At 40.0% G+C, this 19,222-nt stretch overlaps 1 protein-coding gene across 1 annotated transcript in view; it reads right to left on the reverse strand.

Moving 5' to 3' along the window:
- si:ch211-239f4.1 (EVI5-like protein) overlaps positions 1 to 19,222 on the reverse strand; it is a 36,749-nt gene that overhangs the window by 7,963 nt on the left and 9,564 nt on the right. The window contains exons 2-19 of the mRNA XM_035661034.1: positions 16,751 to 17,146; positions 12,835 to 13,024; positions 11,716 to 11,940; positions 10,666 to 10,740; positions 10,259 to 10,384; positions 9,952 to 10,095; positions 9,758 to 9,847; positions 8,706 to 8,803; positions 8,436 to 8,496; positions 8,275 to 8,328; positions 7,711 to 7,743; positions 6,717 to 6,857; positions 2,356 to 2,472; positions 1,563 to 1,703; positions 1,283 to 1,459; positions 832 to 978; positions 263 to 358; positions 14 to 109 (exon numbers count right to left, since the gene is read on the reverse strand). Of these exons, the coding sequence (XP_035516927.1) occupies positions 14 to 109; positions 263 to 358; positions 832 to 978; positions 1,283 to 1,459; positions 1,563 to 1,703; positions 2,356 to 2,472; positions 6,717 to 6,857; positions 7,711 to 7,743; positions 8,275 to 8,328; positions 8,436 to 8,496; positions 8,706 to 8,803; positions 9,758 to 9,847; positions 9,952 to 10,095; positions 10,259 to 10,384; positions 10,666 to 10,740; positions 11,716 to 11,940; positions 12,835 to 13,024; positions 16,751 to 16,992 (2,253 nt within the window). The 5' untranslated portion in view covers positions 16,993 to 17,146. The remainder of the gene's footprint in view (positions 1 to 13; positions 110 to 262; positions 359 to 831; positions 979 to 1,282; positions 1,460 to 1,562; positions 1,704 to 2,355; positions 2,473 to 6,716; positions 6,858 to 7,710; positions 7,744 to 8,274; positions 8,329 to 8,435; positions 8,497 to 8,705; positions 8,804 to 9,757; positions 9,848 to 9,951; positions 10,096 to 10,258; positions 10,385 to 10,665; positions 10,741 to 11,715; positions 11,941 to 12,834; positions 13,025 to 16,750; positions 17,147 to 19,222) is intronic.

Here is a 19,222-nt window from a genome sequence, read left to right on the forward strand (position 1 = left end):
GCGCGTGTCCAACCTCATTCTTGAGCTCAGCAATCTGGTCCCGGAGTTGGTTGATGTACTGTCTGGAGTCTGAGTGGTTCAGCTGGCCCTGGATCAGCCCTGCCTCCTTCTGAAAAACACATTTCACACACAGAAAGGCCACAGTATCTTTATTGCTACTGTTTAAATTAAATTAATCATCTGCATACAGACAATAACACCTACATTGAAACACTGTATGTAAGTACAATCCATACGGACACAGAGGAGCGTAAACACACACCTGGATCTCGAGTTCAGCTATCTTCTGCCTGAGTTCAGCCACAGCAGCCATACTGTCTGCTTCCCTCAGTCGCACAGCCATCACCTCCTCTTTACTCTACATGTATGAGGGCAGAGGGGGTGGGAGTCGAAAGAAAGAAGACATTTCCTGCTTAATAACTGAACACAGTGGATGACAGTGATAAACTGGATTTCAGTGATGAATATTGATGATGCATCATAAACTGTCTCAGTCCCTCCATTTACATCCCACTATGTCCTCCTTCAGTGCATCTGTCCTTTTCTTTACAGTCAGACACTGCACGTTTCTCACAATTTCTATTTCTGTCCCACTACATCTATCTGGTCCTCTTTTTTTCCCTTTCCATTCTCTGTCATTCCCTTTGTCTTTTTATCCTCTTCATCCCTTTTTTGTCATCATTCCTCGTTGTCTTTCCATCCAGTTATTAGTGTCTCATTACTGTACGTTTCATTAAGCTGGACGTTGTTCTTCCCATCAATCAGCCTTTTTCTCCCTTTCATCCCTTCCCTCCCCTCTCGCTAACTCAATTTCTTTTTATCTCTCCAGACCTTGCAGTCGGACTCTGCCTGCTTCCTTTTCATTTCATTGAGTTGGGCCTGGAGAGCTTTATTCTGATTGGCCAGCATCTGGAGCCTGTCCTGCAGGGCGGAGCGTTCCTGCTCGTTGCGACCGATCAGCTTGCTGTGGATCTGGTTCTGGAGTGAAGTCAAATGTGAGAAGGTGAGTATGACCCATTAATTAATCATTTCGTCTATGATATGTACAATAATAGTTAAAAACTCCCACAACCCCCATAGAGTCAAGCACGATTATGGCTGTTAGACATGTAGTTATATAGTTTGCTGCATTACCCTGTGACAGCACAGTGATTACTTATCACTGTTTCTATGAAATGCTTTGAATAAAACTAAACTGACCTTTGCTCCATAAGTGTGTATAAGAAAATGACTTGCATGTTTGTATACTCTCTATGATCAGTGTGTGTACAGTATGTCTGACCTGGCTCTCCAGCTGCAGGGCTTTAAGTTTGACCTCTCTGAGCTCAGCCTGAGCCTGGGCCTCCCTCAGTCTGACCGTCATCAGTTTGTCCTGCAGCTCGTTCATGGCGTTCTTCTTGGGGGATTCCTTCCAGTGGCCGCCCCCGCCACCCGTGCTGCTGCCACGGGACATGTGATGCTGCAGAAACACAGAGTGCATAGGTGTGGCTGCACAGATGGGGCTCATGAACATGCACACACAGGTAGTTTATAGAGAAACAGCAGCAGTTTGTGTGTGTTACCTGCCAGCGTTGGTTGAGCTCAGTGACGGTGTCCTGCATCTCTCTGAATGAGCGAAGCGTTTCCAGCTCCCTCAGCTTCATCTGCTTCACCTCCTCCTTCAGAGCCACCATGTTGTTCTCATCAGGCAGGCAGCTGCTCCTCTGGATGGACAAACGCCATGTTTACACTTTAGAAATACTAACTAACTAGTCTGCAGCCATGCTAGCAGCTATGTGAGGCTGTAAATAGCTGTTGCTGTTGGAGCCATACATTCTGCCCAATCAGTATCACGCCAGAGGAACTCTCAGAGTTCATAAGTAAACAAGATGTCTTATTTGTTATCTACTTCCATTATCAGCTCCAAGACAAAAACAATGTGTTTAATTCAGAAGGTCACTGATAAAAATGTTTTAGTTATTATTTTATAAGTATTAACATCTTCTGGAAGCAGTCTAATGAAGTATGTGATATGGTGACTTACATCACATCTATGGTCAGTCTTGGTGGACTGACCAACCAACAGACTGACAGTTCCTGGAATATTGACAAATTGTAACAGTAAACAAAAACAGCTTTTTTTAGCTTTCAGTTTTACGTTACAGTAAATTAATCAGCACGGTGAAGCTGTTGTGTCTCAACACCTCGGGAAGTAAAACTGAAAGCTTGAAACCTCAAATATACCTCTTTCATCATTTGGAATAAATTACCAGTAAACAGATCATCGTTGACACATTTTTCACACGCCTGCTGTCTCTGCTCATATTTCACACTCTGTTCTCTCTCACACGCTAAAATTTGCGTCTGTTAGCCCACCTTCTCCAGGTCGAGGACCTTGTCTTGCATTTCCTTCAGCGCTCCCAGCAGTTCGGCCTCGCGCAGTCTGGACTGCTCCAGCTGGGTCTGCAGATTGCTCACAAACTGCTCTGTGTACTGAAACAAATCACTGGTGTTACACAGTTATATTGTATAACAGGGCAGTGGGGCTTGATACCAACTTTGATCATTGGTTGATCAGCTTTCTTGAGCTTGTGTTACGAGCTTACTTGGGCCAAGTGAAAGGTTTTCGTTTCATTGTCACATGCAGACTAGTGTTGATGATGGAGTTTAGCTGCGTTTCCACTGCATTGTATGGATCACCTCAACTCTAAGCTACTCTTTTTGGTACTTCATTTTCACTGATACCCCCTCAACACAGGCAGAGATGACTGTCATAGCTACATTATTACAGCAGTAGGGAAATAACACATAGGCGCTTTACTTTGGTCTTGAGAAGCTGCAGCTTTTATTCACTGACAAACTCTAACCCACGCTGTACAGTTACTGCCAGATTGACACCTTCACTGCTCGCCTTTTTCTCTACTCCGCTCACATTCACCATGCACACGTACACAAAAATGAGATGTGCTACTCTTGATGGTGGTCTCGATTCGTCTGCACTTCGTTAATTGATCATGGAGTGGTTTTGTGGGCCTCTCATTTTTGAGTGAATAAAAAGAATTGCAGTTGCTATTGATGGTAGCTTGGTTAAAAATGCCAGGTTTGTTGAGGATGTCCTGTGTCTATTCTAGTGACGACTCCCTCTGACCACAGACAGAGTAAAGTCGAGTTGAGCTGAGCCGTACCATACAGTGGAAAATTAGTCATGACCAGGAGTTCAGTTCAGCTGGGATTACCACAGTGTCTGAATTGGTGTGAATTCTGTTACAAGCTGCCGTTAAATCTCTTTCTCTTTTGGTTTCTTCTTCTGTTGAGAAATCTAACAGCAAACTGACTGTTCACACAGCAAATCCTTGCCAATCCTTGTCCAGTGTTAGTTAGGATTAACATTTTTATCAAAGAGCAGAAAAGGTTTTCTGCACTCTACCTTTGGGGAAGGCAGCAGATAATTTGCAGCAATACATTTGATTCCTTGGCTGCAGCCACAAAGCAAAAAAAAGACTTACTCCTCCTTTCTGTAACAAATAAATTAAAAGCATTAATATGCCAACATGCCACTTTAACCCACATGATCATCTACAGCTAGTCTTTATGTGGCAACAAAATGATAACGGTTCAAGGCTTTTAATTTTGTATGAGGCCTAAACAATGTCACCTTTTTTATGTCCCCAGTACTTAGTAAATCTAATTCAAAATAGCTCAAAAGTTGGTATCAAACGTCCCTCCTACCCCACTGACTTTTCTGACATCACTGAGTGAAAATAGAAAGCTACTGTACTTGTACTTGTCACCACATCAAAGCGAACCTACAAAGTTAAAGGTTGTGAGAGCAGCAGTAATGCAGAGGGCTGAGTGGAAAAGTACTTTTCCTACGTCGCAAAATAAAAAAGGCTTGAAATTGGGCAAGTACATAGCGTGCATAAAGGAGTCTCGGTTTGTCATTTCGGGCTTCTCAGTCTTGGTTATCAAAGAGGACTGTGAGTGTCTGTAGGTGTGTGAACTCTGGTGGGTGATGGGTGCCAGCAATCTGAGCTGGATCACCCATCACAATGACATCATTTAGAGTGCGCACATGAAATAATGAATCAATGGCTTGGATTTTTTTCTATTTAAAGTAACATTTCCTTGATTCACATTCACACTTTTGCTTACTCTTTGATGGTGATCTGCTAAAGACAGTTTTAAGTATTAATCCTTTGTAAAAACAGGAGGAGTTTGTTTTTGTCTGTTAGCGAAGCTGGAGTTGGACAAATGGGACAGGCAACATCAAACTATATCACTGACTTATTCATTACAAACAGCTGCTTGTGTATGTAGAAAAATAACTTAGAAAAGGTGTGGTCTGAAATTTCTAAATAATTTGTTCTCCGATAGCATCATATATAGCAGCACCACAAATCATATACAGGCATATAAAACGGTTTCAAACTCCAGTGATGGAGATCTTAAGTAAAAGTAACAATACCACAACATAAACATACTCCATTACAAGTAAAAGTCCTGCATTGCAAGTGTTACGCAAGTATTTTTCACAAAAAGACTCAATGCATTAAAATGGCCCCTGTGAATGTTATACTATTAAATATTATCATATTAGATCATTATTGCTGTACTTTTTTACTGTTGTAGTTGTTCGAGTTAGAGCTATTAATTACATTATATACTGTTGGGTAGTTAAACCAATAAAAATGCATCATGTTTTACAAATTTATTATATGTTTTGAATAGTTTGTAAAGTAATTCGTAACTCCAGCTCAAATAATTGTAGTGGAGCAAAAAGTATATTATTTCGCTCTGAATTAACGCTGAGTAGAAGTACCTCAAACTTATATTTAAGTGCAGTACTTGAATAAATGTACTTGGGTGCATCCCACCACTGTCAAAAACTATTTGATAAAGTCAAATCTACTATCTTAGAACTAGAGAGTAAGCACTTTGACCTAATAGTTGCTTAATTTTAAATTTAGTGTGTTTGAGTCCAGAGACAAAACAAAACTGTCCAAACACTAACAGACTGCACTGTATTAGTCTTGGTTGCTGAGCTTCATGAGTAAATTAGTCATTTCCTTACGAGCTTCAAACGGAAAAATGACAGTGTGAATTGCTTCTTCGTTATCAAAAGAAACACAAATTTAAATGCAAGAAAGAAAAGATTGGAACCAAAGTCAATAAACACAGATGCTTCTAGTTGGATTACATTGATAAATAATAACCAAGAGCCGATTGTGTGAAAAAAATGGCCCGTTAGTATTGTGCTGTCGCTCTGGGTGTGCCGAGGGTGTGTTTGAATATGCCACTGGCATTGTGGTTGTTTGACAGATGCGGAAGAAGCACAGAGTTGGCGATATTAAATGCAAGACAATAAACGATAGGTGAGCTTACACATCAGTTACTATAGGAATATTTCAATATAATACAGAGATGATATGAAACAGAAAATGTAAACATTTAAAATACATTAAAAAGGTTCCTGTGGAGTTTTCAACCTCTAGAAAACATTTTTATGGGTGGGTCCTTGTTTTGTTGATTTCATGCTGGTGATGTGATGTACATGGTTGAAGCATTGTGAAACAATGGTGGCAATAATACACCATGATACTCAGCAATGCCCCAAAAAGGCAGGGAAGAAGAAAAATACTGTCCGGCAAACATGGATGTAATTGAAGAAAGCCGGTTTTAAGCTTTTAAGACAAAATGTGGAAGGAAATGCAGTCATCATGTTTGTTAAACCTCAAGGATGCACTGATAATTTTGGTGAATAACACTTAATGTAAACAGAAACTTTTTTTACAAGAAAACTTTACAGCCTTTGGCCTCTTTAAGGTCAATGTAAACACCTTATCTTATGGTTTTAAGAAGCAACAAACTTATAATAGAAAAAAAAATGTATCTGGTGTTATAAGGACAAACACACCTTCCTTGTAGCTGGGTTGTGAAACGGCTCTTATGTTTTGGTGGCTTGTGTTGCATACATTTGAACTTCAAGAAATTTCCCCTGAAGTGTTGCAATTAGTTCATTCAAGTCAAACACTGCTGCTAAATCTGATCTGAGACTATATGTTGTAAGAGTACTTAACATTTTCAAGAAAAGTCAGAACATTCTTGGGAAAATGTGCAGATCATTTGTCAATATTATGTTTGTTGTTAAAGTTGTTGTTATTATTATGGAAAATACACTTATTTGCTTATTTGAGAAGATTGACACCATTCCCATGTCTGTTTGTCAAATACAAACAGATGGTTAGCTTATCTTAGCATAAAGACTGGAAGCAGGGAGCAACAGCTTGTTGGGAACTGTCTATTTGTTTAACACCAAGTTGTATGAGTTTCATATGAACAAAAGGAGATACAATGCGTTAATGAGTGAGCTTTAAGAGGGTGCTGGTATGCTGGTTTCCCAAAGAGTCAAACTAGTCTTTTAAAAGCAGAACTGGAAAATGGGGTTAGTGAATGGTTTTCACTAACACTTTCACTCCTACAACCTGGCATCAACAGATTCAGGAATCAAAATCATAAAAAAGCAGCCCTGATTTTGACATCTGATTTGACCCTTGATGAATGTTCTCCTAATAAAAGATTAAACAGACAAATGCTCGAGAGAAAATGTTACGACATAAATCCCTTGTTCAGCATATGTGAGGGTAAATGACATTTCGCCTGCCGTCGTCTTCTGTGTTGGAACATTTGTTTCTGTTGCCACCACAGTGTTTGTGCACAGACTGTGGGTTGGTGTTTACCTTCTGTTGCTGCAGCTCTCTGATGGTGTCTTGTGCTTTCTCGAGGCTCTCGTTGGCCGTGTTGCACTGCTGCCTCACCACTGCCAGCTCCCGCTTGATCACATAGTTCTCCTCTGCTTCCTGCGCCCTCGTCACCTGACCCTGGAACAGCAGGTCAGATCAGCTTTGGAGTTGCATATTATATACCGATGTAGGGAGACGGTTAATTCTGGGCATACAGGGAATGCAACATTATTATGCTTAGGGGTACTTTGCTACATGGTGCATAGCAGATGATTTTAGCCTGAAAGGAATAGCTTGACATTTTGTGAAATAAGCGTATTTGCTTTCTTGCAGAGAGCTAGCCCAGAAGACCAATACCACTCTCATACCTGTCAATAACTAAAATACAAAATCTACAGCCAGCAGCTGGTTAGCTTAGCTTAGCAAAAATACCTGCCTACCAGATCACCTTTAATGCTCACTAATTAACACATTACTATCTAAAAGTCTGCCAGCAAAAATGTTCTGGCAAATAACCCCCCATCAAACAACCAATATACATATTAATTAGTGAGCTTTAGAGATGCTAAGCTAAGCATCTCCTGGTTGTAGCTTCATATTTACAGACATAAGAGCTCTCTCATCTAATTCTCCGGAAGAAAGCAAATAAGCTTGTTTCCTAAAATGTCGAACTATATAGAATATTTTATTTACATTTTGGTACTCTGTGTATTTATAATTGAAGTTTGTAATAGTATGGACAATAAGAAACCTTTACATGCCACATGCAGGGAATGCACAACCTCTTATTAGAATTTCCTTCATGGATAAACAGTACATGCATTCAGAGATTACAAGATGGTCTTGTAGACTGAACAGACATACAACATAAAAACTATTCCCTCATGCACTTGTCTGGGTACATTTAAGAAGAGGGAGAGAAGCAGTGCAGGACAGCAGAAAGAGGAAGAGGAAGGAGGTGTGAGTGGGAAAGTGGTTTACAGTACTCTACCTGTATCAGTCTGTCTGCCAGAGCAGCACTCTCCTACAATGCAGCGAAGGAGAGCAACAAGAAGATGAAACAAAGATATGAAGAAAAAGTGAAAGACAGCGGGACACCGGGAGGATAAACCACAACAAAACCCAAGAGAAAATCAAGGAGAAGAAAAGACTACAGGTTCAGAAGCCAATCATTTGAAACAAATATAGAGATGTTTATGAAGAAAAAAGAGACAGCGGAGAGATTACTCAGAAAAAAGTATTTCAGAGGGGAAGAGAAGATTAGAAACTGCAGCATCTCTTCACAATAGAGTGCTGGAGGGGAAGGAAAAATAAGGACCGATTGCAAGCATCCACACACCCACAAAAACACACCAAGACTGCAACAAAAAGCTCATCGGGAGAAGAAAACCAACAGAGCTCACAAATTTAAACAAACAGCATTACAGTGTTTAACTAGATCAGAACGCGAAGAGTCCTCTGCTGAGCAATCTGGGTGTGTTTCGTCTCAATGATGCTGCACAAACCTGATATATTTTAGCATTTAGATAAGATGGAATCAAAGCCCATCTCTTACCTTCTCCAGTGTCTCAATCCTCTGCTTCAGCAGCCTGTTTTCTGTGCGTAACCTCTAAACAAAGAAAAAGAGAGACGGGAGAGAGGTACAGTTACATGACCCATTCATTGGGATATCCACATTGTGAACAAATACATAAATACACCCACACACATACAAACCTTGATCTCAATTTGTTCCTCCATTTCTTTGTTCTTGATTGTGGTATATTCTTTCTCAAGCCTGTAAAAAATAAACAAAAACAACACAGGATTATGCAATGTTATTATTTTTAACTTATAGATTGGTGGTATAATTTTAATCATAATGCTTAAAAAGCAAAGATCGATGGAGCATTAGTAGACAGACAGAAATACAAATCCTACTGGGCTACATGATGCCCAACCAGCCTGAGCCTCACTAGTCATTAGTTGAGTGATGAGTGCGCTTACTTCTTCATCCTCTTGGGGTTGTATTTAACTTGGTAGGCCCTGAGGATCAGCTTGTCTGGGCAGCTGTCAAACTGGTGGGGGATCACCTTCTGGAAATGCTGGCAGAGCCAGAGGGAAACACAAGATTAGAGAGCTGAAGACAGACAAAGGTGCTCATTCATATTTTATGAAGAAGCAGGCAGACACATTTTATAGGCACGAAGAAGAGCGGCTAAAACCAAACGCTGGACTTGTGGCGAGCCAGCAGCTGCTGTATTTTTGGAACTACAATAGTTCTGAATTACTGTGATTAACAGAAAATAAAGTTTATACAGGTATATTTATACTAAGTTAAAATATGTCATATTTCATTAACTGACATTACTGATTTAATCATTTCAGTCATTTTTCATGAAAAAAAGCCAAATTCCCAGCTTTTCAAATGTGAAGATTTGCTGCTATTCTTTGTTATATATGATAATAAAATAAATATCTTGTGGTTTTTGACTCTTTGGCAAATAAAACAAGGAATCTGAAGAACCCACCTTGGGCTTTGAAAAATTATATACATTTTTCAGTTTATTCTGACATTTTATTGTCAAAATGGTTGAATAATTAGGCGAATAATTGACAATCAAACATTTATGGCTAGGTGCTGTCCTATTTATGAATATACTGCACATTACCACAATAAAAATGAAAAGAAAAGGGAAAATGGCATTAGGGGTGTATAAGCGAAAGAAAAGCCTGAAAACCTAACAAAGCATAACCTTTGATTCTATCCTTGGATTTTGTCTCGAGATCAGACACAGAGATCAGTTGGTGTGCTTTTACTAAGAAGCAACAAATGAGTTAATTCTCTCTTGCATTACTGTTAACAGCCTTACACATCACTGAATGAGCCCTGGTGTCTGTTTCTGTTTTGAGTTGTGAAGCAGGTCTGTCGTTTAGATCTGTCATTCAGGAAGCTGGTGTGCAAAAGGGAAAGTGGGACGTAGAGCATTTGACTCGGTGCTGAATCTGTACATGAAACTAATTTCTGCAGCCAGCGGCACAAAGCTGCAGCTGCTTACCTGCGACATGCCCTCCATGTCCAGCTGAATGAGGTCAGTCTGGTTGTACTGCAGGATGGCCAGACCCACACGGAAGATAATCTCTAGGCCCTACAATCAGGTCATAGATTTTATTATAACTTTTGAATACACACAGTCAAACACATCAAATACATCTCCAGATACTTACAACACATACTCAGAATGTTTCCTACCTCATACATGAAAATATCGAAGATGCGCGTGGCAACAGGCAGAGGGAGAAAGGTGAGGAAAAGAGTGAGGAACCAGGATGAAGCATACATGGATGTGTGGAAACTCTGGGATCGGAAATGGACGTTGAGTTCTGGAAGTTGCTCCTAAGATAAAAAAAAGAGGAAGAATATAAAAAATAGTCAACCGGACACACAAAGAGAAAGTGATGTGCTGGAGATATAAATGAATGATTTGCTGCCCCTTTGTGGCTGAGTGTTACACTGCATGCCTCGTGTTTGTTTATAGACTCTCTTGCTTCCTCTTTACCTGCAGCAGATACTCAAACTGGTAGATGCAGAGGCCCAGCTCGGCCATGCTGGGTTTGAACAGCTCCCTCAGGCGGTACTCCTGCATCAGTCGCACAAAAACACAAAACGCCTCCTCCTCTGGCATCTGGGAGGAGGGGAGAGGGGTGAGTAAAGTTCCCTCATTAGGTATAAATTAGACATAGCACATGTGACTCCCATATTTCACCGATAACCTCTACAGACAACTTAATTGCGGTGCAATTTTTCATAAACCTGCCACATAACCAAATGTTTTTGGTTGCAGCAATCAGAGAAATCTAGTGGGACTGATTAAAGGAAGCTCTTACATACTGTGCTGTGTCTATAGAAAAATATGCTTATTATGGATCATTTATGGATCATTTTCCTGAAATACTTGATCATTACCTGCATAAGCAGCAGACCAACAATGAATGCGCTGCCTTGGCAGTAGCCCACCTCTCGATCCACCAGGGAGTACGCCTGAAACACACACACACACACACACACACACACATTACATTCACTATGTGCTGTATTTATAGAAAGCAGCACAGACTGTAATCCTGACTGAACATCCAGACTGTAAGCAACAGGATCAACAAGTCACCAGAGGTCCCTTCATTTCCTGCGCAGCTGAGCTATCAGGGAACTCGACTGATGTGTAGATGGTCAACAGGCTTGTTTCCATGGCTGTGAACAAACTCTCCAACCAATTTCCTTGTTTCTCTACATATTTTGTTTCATAAACAAAATTACACCAGCAAGGTAACTCTCACCAGCCTTGTCTGGCAAATGCGAAATGGAAAAGTGAATTACACATAGAAAATGGCACTTCTGGATTACTGGCTGTTCCCAGGATCAAAACTAAGCAAGGAGAAGTGGCCTTTGGTTTCTATACTGCTCGAATATGGAACAAATTGCCAGAAGAACTAAGCAGAAAAAATGTTGTCTACTTTCAAATCCAAGTTCTACCTGTTCACTGTTGCTTTTAATTCACTCTGTTTTTATTCTACATGCTTTTGCTTGCTTGCTTTTATTGTTTGTTGTTTTGTTTGTGCTTTTGTTCTTGAAAGCAGTGGTTCCCAACCTTTTTCCTTAAGGGACCCCTTTTCTATCATGATATATCTATAAGATCCCAGATATTACATGGTCAATGCCCCTTTGGGCCACATGGATGCCTGATTGTTCCCAATTTTAACAATTTACAGTTTCCACATCGAGTATCAGAGGAGCAGAACTATACCTGATTTGAGACTACCTAAACATTACCAAGTTACTCACAGCATGAATGACTATATAACTTCATTTAAAACACTGTACCCATGGTCAAACACACATACTTGTGCAAACAGACACGTATTCCAAAAGACACAAGTCTCACCCTTTCATGGATGCTAAATATCAAGACTGAGGAATTGAGACCGAAGAAGTAATGTGAAATGCTGCAGCACTCACCTTCATGACATTGAAGAGCACTTCCTGCCCCAGGCTGTCCTGGCCTTTGAAGAACTCGTGCTCGGGGTAGGTACGGGCGATGTCTCTGCGGATGAGCTTCTCACAGGGGGACGACATCTTCAGTAGCTCAGAGTACTGGTTCTTCACCGGCATGTCCGTGGCGTTGCCCAGCAGCTGCCAGACGATGGCCCGGAAATGATGAGGGATGCCCTTTCTGATCAACTCCTGGAGGGCAAAGAGATAGAGAGAGACAAGACATTAAAGAGGATTAATACCTCGTTCCTTGTGGTGAGGGATGCAAGTTTAAGCATCTCTAAGCATCTCTTGAAGAGCAACGAGCAGGCAGATTAGAGGAGGAATCAATTATGGAGTGATGAATAGATATATCTACAAGGACAATTTAGTATCATTTCATAATTACAGCCACTCAGTACATTATGATGTATCACGCTTCACAACAATTCTTCACCAACTCCTCCTTTTCATTACTCTATGTCAAATTTGTTTGCGCCTGTAGAGTTTTCAGGCAGCTAGTATCATGTTGCTTGGTTTGTCTGCTCTCCCATTTTGCCCTGACTCATTTTGCTGTCCCGTCCCCTCATCCATCTTTTCTTCCCCTGGGTTTTCTCTTTTTGTCACAGAGGACACAGAGGAAAGGAGGAGAGACAAGAGGATGAAGAGAGAGGCGTATTGGTGCAATGCAACTTAAAGGTGTAGGTGTAATCATATAAGAACAGTATTCACACATGGTAACAGATTCAGTTCAGCTGTAAAAATAAAGCCTAGGGTCTCAGACAACACTGAGCTACATGTTTCTGACACACACACAACCCTAACCTTATTAATAAAAACCAGTGACAAAGTCTGTGTGTGGATATAGATGTCCAACAAGCCTCTGCATAAAATGTGCAATGAGTCAGGGATTTACAGAGCCTTCTTTTTTTTTTCTGATCCAGTAAACTTCCTATGAAACCTGACCAACAGGATGTATAAATAAAATGAGGAGGCTGATAATCTTTTTACGGATGTTCTCATTTTTAATTGCTCTCAATGACTCATGCTAAGGAAAACACTACACGTGACAACAAAATCTTTCCATCTCCAGTCCCTGATCCCCACCTTAAGGAGTTTGTCCTTCTTGCGTCTCCACTCCTCCCACTCGTTGACGATGCGGCCCCACAGGATCCAGGTATCCTCCTCCAGGTGAGACAGGTTGGAGGAGGCTGAAGAGCTGGACACCAGTGAGGAGCCGCTGTTACGCCGTGAACCGCTCATCGAGCGCATGGACTTAGAGTCAGCCTCCAGCAACCTGCATGAAGAGACAGTTTATGAGGACAGGAAGCTCAAATTACAATTGATTATTTCTGATGGAAACAGTACATTGTTACAAGGCATGGCATATTTGTCTTATACAAGATGGCACACAGACTGAAGAACTAAGATGAGCATTAGGAGTGGTGGCAGGCATATATGACATTGAGGCAGACTGTGACATTGCGAGGATCAGTACAGTTTGTGGACAACCTTGCTGAGGCACCAGAAGCCTCAGGGCTTGTTCCCTGAAACTACAGAATCAGAGACCCATGAGGATACACACACAGCTGGCTGTGAACATTAAATAGACAAGAAAGCAACAATACATGTACTACGCTACTAATCTATCTCAAGTCTATTAAATGAATATGCTGCCTTTCAGGGTATAGAAATCCTAGAGTTGGGTACTGAAGAAGTGTAAACAATATAAACAAAAAGGTATTGTAAATATGATACTGTGTCTTTTTTTGATGATTTCTCAGTTGACAAATTTTCTTTCAGAATATTGCAGAAAATAGGCCATGTCTTTGCAGTAATACTTTAATCTACATACAGTACAATAAGTCCATATTGTAAATGAGGAGTTTCTGTAGGTTACATTTCCAACAGTTTGTCACTGTCTACATGACTGTGCACATTTTCTGTTTGTTCTGTTAGACACATTGACTGACTGCTACTCATATAACCAAAGAAGAGTCAAAGTCAAAAGTCAGAAGAGCAAATATATTAGAGGAGATTACTAGCCTAGACTAGTGTGTCAGAAAGTCTGTATTTCTCACAAACAATCATGAGTTAAAAGAATAGGGAATTAGATTTTTGCTGAGAGTAAGATGAGAAGATTGATACCACTCTCATTGTGATTGTGATTTCTGCTCATTAAATATGATGCTGCATCCAGCAGCTAGGTTAGATTAGCCAGTAAATCACTACTTCCGGTGAAGACATATTCCAACACAGAACCTCTTGTAAAATCACAACTTGTTGTTATTGCATCTTTCGTTACTTTTAGACAGATTTTTTGTTTTTCCTCTGTCTCTTGCTCCAGGCTTTATGCTAAGATAAGCTAACCAGCTGTTGGCTGTTACTTTATATGTCACATACAATATGGGAGTGGTGACAATCTTCTCAATAAACATATTTCCCAAACTGCTAAACTATTCCTTTAAATGTTTTTATTTTTAGCCTTGTATTCTTTGGATTCTGGTGCAGCAGGACAGCAGGAAGCAGAGATGATGTGATTAAAGAGACCGCTCTTTATCCTGAGGGTGTTAGGTTCAGTCCCACTTCGAGTCTAAATGTCTTATTCTTTTAAATCACTTGACTCCACGTCCTGCTCTTTGACTCCTCTGCTGAAACATGTGATGGCTGGATAAAGAATTGTACAGTATGTGGCTCCTTGCGCTTAAAAATATCACAGCGCGTGTGAGTCCCTGCGGGTGTTATTAAAGTGTAATTGAAACATCTATTTTTCTGTAGTGGTACAAACATGTGAACAGACAGTATCTGGTGCTCTTTGTTGTGTGGGATTAAACCCTTACCTAACACAGGGATTAAACCCCACCCATTGAATGGAAAAGTGACTTTCCAAAACATGACTGTGAAATGGAAATCGTGAACTGATTAAATAATAAGCTTTCTGAAAGAACATACAGTAGCATCCAGGGTACATTTGAGAATTTAAGGTTATCTGGTTTAGTGACTGAGGCGTTCCTCTGATGGAGAGACAGGCATCAGGAACCGACGACAGAAAGTCATTCAGGTAATTTCAGATCTCACTCTGAGAGAAATGAAAATCTCTGTACTGTTGACTGTTATTATCTGCAATTAGAAACGGATTAAAGCTTCTTTATTTCTCCTCTTCCCTATCTCCACTGTGGGGTGACTTTATATTCTTCAAAATGTGTTCTAAAAAGTAGTTTTAAAAAGACAATTACTGATATAGTGCCCATCTATTCAGTGTTTTCTAAAACACTAACCTACATACCCATTTTTCGTTACCTAGTGTATTTCTTGCAGATGTAGGGCATCCAGATTTGTGATTCTAGGTCAAATTGACATTGGCTTGTGGTCATTTTACACAAATCCCTTTGCACTGGACTTGCTGCATACACACCTTGAACAATGACAAGTCCAAAAGGGGCCTGTGTCTAAACACTGCAAAATATAATACTATTCTATTTCTACAGAGGTCACTGTGACCACAGCCTTACAACTATTATCTGAGTAGGAAACTCTCACTCCCTGTGGACTTTAAAGGTGACTCTAAAACATTATTTTGATTGTTTAATAGAGGATAGTGGCTACAGTCTGCTTGGATTCATGATGTTTAGGTAGAAAATGTCCGCTTCTTACTCATGTTGCGTAATTCACTTCTCTGCTATCCGTCTATGTGCTTACTTTGTTGTCATGGAGCTAAATACACTTCAATCTTCTCTGCAACAAAAGCTAAACTAAGGTTCAAGTATTCATTTAAGCCTCACAAATATACAGCTATTTCTTATATTTTCATGTGCTGTTGAAATTCAGGGATATTTAAAAGCTCTTGGATGGGCTGTGAAGGACAGACTTTTTTCTTCTGCTTAGCATACTTCTGAGTGTTTGGCAATATTGTGTTGATTTTTATTGAATGTAATATCAGTGGTTGCTAATCCTAAGTGGCCTTATGCACAATTTTTGGCGTTTAATGTAAGAGCTGTTCTTTGTATGGGAGCACACACTTTGATGTTGTGGGTAAAATTTCAGGATGATGAACAGCTATCTAGTTTGCTGATGATAACCTCCACTACTATCGTCACTTTTAAAAAAAGGGCCAGATATCATATTTATGATCTCCTTTCATGAAGTACTAATTATCTCCCACATTAGACCATCTCATTAATTAGGCCAGGTTGCTGTTTTAATGCTATTTTCATTCCTTGTTTCTTCTTAACGTCAAACTATAAGTACAGTTTTAATTTGACCTATTTGCCCGATCATTTATCTATATTCTTGAGTTTATTTTCCAGTTTGATCAAGATATTTTACTTTATCATCATCACCAACATCAACTATTGACAGTCTTTCCTGTTCCATTGTTGGATCTTTGATCAATTATTATTTTACTTTAGGTTGCTAATTACCCATATCTTACAGGCCACAACTACACTGAGTTTTGTCAAGACTGACGTTCACCTACGGTTGCCACCTTCATTGTTGAAAAATAAGGGACCCTGTGTGAGCTGCACACCCAGGGGACACAAACCAAGCTGTGGGGCTCTCCCCAATGAGATTTTGAGTATAAGACATTTAATTTCCTGTATTCTGATGAATTGTTAATGCTAATGTTAATTTGTGCTTTTTATGCATCAATTTCAAAGTCCTCCGTTACTCACAACATGAATGTAAAGGAGATAAAGAGTCATAAGAGTAGAACACAGTTGCATCAATTATATTAAGGATTAACATATAAGATCAAAGACAAAATGTTTGGTCTGTCAAAATATATGAGCCTACTTGGTATAATTATAAGAAACAATGACCCATTGATAAACTCGGTAATAGCAAATGTTCCAATGCTGTACCCAGTTTTCCCTTCATACATCCACGATTATATACACAGAATAGGTAAATGTAATTCATACACCTAACCCTTCAGTATTAATTGGTTGAAGCTGTTACAGTAAAAGTGTAATAACTGCTTTGTTTTCACTCAGTACTTAAACACAGTGAGGACAGCTCTCACCTGTTCTGCTCCTCCAGCTTGGCCAGCAGCTCCAGTTCATCAGGACTCAAGTTCTCGGAGTCTGCCGGGGAGGCCGCAGGTGCTGACATCACTGCATCATGGGAAGATGAGTCTGGGCTGAGCACTGGGCTGCCCGTTGACGAGGGGTCTGCATCCATCCCGGGAGGGGAAGAAGGGCACTCAAGCTGAGGGAGAGACCCACTAGAACCCTCTCTTTCTGGGCTGCCACTGGGTATAGACATGGTGGTGACGATGGAGGGGGATGGATGAAGCAGTGTGGGTGCGGTAAGGGGGTCTTCCAGCCTCACTGTTGGTCTCCCTCCTCAGTGAGCCTGGCTGTCACCTGATTGGCCGCCTGGCTGGCCGTGGAGCCAATATGATCAGAGGTCTTCAAACCTGTTATTGATGCAGAAAAAGCAGAATGAAAACGGCTGACCACAGATAAATAATGAGTTAACAATTATGTTCTCCAGTTGTACAAAACCTTGTAAGCTCTATTTTTAAAATAAGACTACACCAAACGCCAATTTTCATTATTGATTAATCACTCGATTTCTTATTAATTGTTAATTTTGTCTTCAAATCTTTTGTTTTGTCTGACCAGTTGTCTAACCCAAAGATATTAACAATGAATTGACAATGAATTGTTGTTGACTAATTCTTTCAGTATGAAAAGTTTTTTGACTTTAAAAAAAAAAGAGGCAATTAAAATATTTCTGCTGTAGATCCAAAATGCTTGAACGTGTATTTCTGAAAATGGGAGGACTTTTTGTCATGTGATTTTGAATAATAACATACTGACATCAAGATTAAACTGTAACATAAATTAGTCAAAGAAATGAAGAAATGGAAACTGCGTAGTCCTCCCGATGTGTGTGCACACAAACTGGTCATACTGGTCCAGTCCACAAGAAAGCGACAATAATGCCGCTCCACACCCTTGTTCAAATAACAACTTTAAAGGAGTGGCCCTGACTCACTGTAATGACATCATCCTGAGTGAGAAAATCATGGTCCGTCACTGCAGACAGACACGCTAAGATAGACTGCGTCCTAGTGATACCTAACGACATGCAAATAATCTATTGTGATCAAAAGATATAAGTAAACTGAGATATGAACCAGTCAGCAGTGTTACACGCCTGAAACATTGTTCTTCAATTAATATCAAGACTGTACAGCTTTTAGAAGGACTGAGGCATGGTAATGCCTCCTGAGCTATTAATGTGCATTAAGAGATAATACATCAATCAGATCGTAAATAACTCAGATGAATTATTGAGCGAGTTCAGAGAGATAGGGAAGGTTGACACCTTCAGAGCTTATGAAGAGCTGAAGCCTTGTCTCTTTTCTAGTGCTCGACCAAGATGGGATTTTTGAGGACGATACTAATACCGATTTTAGAGCCGATAGTGATTTTTGAGCTGGAATGACAATAGAGATTTTCTATATGGACTGTTCAACGATATGTAAATGCAAAGGTACTCAGAAGGCTGTTTTCTTAAACAAATAACTTTATTGTACATGTTAAATAATTTAACATATACATAGTCAATGGTTGCCACTGCTGAAAGCTGTTTCTGCTCTCCTTCTCAGTGATGCTTGTCACAGTGTTGTAAATCATAGTGCCCTCTGCTGGACATTTTTTTTTGCATCGCATACCACATAATGGATAACATAAATGCTGATGCTAATACCAATCGACTAATATTGGTATCGGTATATTGGTCTGGCTCTTTTCTCCCTTCTTGTGTAAACAAACCCATGTAAACTTGACTTGACTTCACAGCGAGATAAAAAAAAAACTGATATAACTATTCTGTTTAGGCAGATTGCATTGTCAATAGATTCTTGATTTTTCGAGGGTTTTATAAATAATAAAAATAAAATAAAAAGTTGTTGTGTGTCTGTTTGTGTCTTCCACGTTTAATTAGCTAAGGGCATACAAGGGAGAGGTATTTGTTTCTGGAGTGCAAAATTTAACTTGCTAATGTTAGACCCTGTGATTTGTTTTCCCTCATCACATTCATCTTTACAAATACATGCACACGATAGAGAGCTGAATATTAAAGGACAGTGTGAATATTTCACACATAGCAGAGGAAAAACAAACATCCCAGAGCTTGGCTGTTGTGCTGCTTATGACTGCTACTAAAGGTCTTACCAGTGAAGCAATAAGGACAAAGACTCATTCAACACATACACACTTTATAAATATATATAGAGACATAGACATATATAAACTCTGCGTCTTTCCCTCTCTGTGCTGCAGCTAGTAATCAGAGAGGCAGCTGAGGAGTTTCAACAGGTCTGTGGAGAAAATGAGAAAATGAAGCTGATGCTCTGTAATTGGGAGCAAAGTGTGGAGCTACAGTGTACTCTCCTGACTCTCCCTCCTCTGCATTATGGATGGCAGCTCTTTTACTGGGGTAGCCCTGTGGAAATTACTTCTGGCCACACACACACACACAC

The sequence above is a fragment of the Morone saxatilis genome, unplaced genomic scaffold, assembly GCF_004916995.1.
Source record: "Morone saxatilis isolate NCDOM2014 unplaced genomic scaffold, NCSU_SB_2.0 Contig17, whole genome shotgun sequence".
NCBI classification, from domain to species: domain Eukaryota; kingdom Metazoa; phylum Chordata; class Actinopteri; family Moronidae; genus Morone; species Morone saxatilis.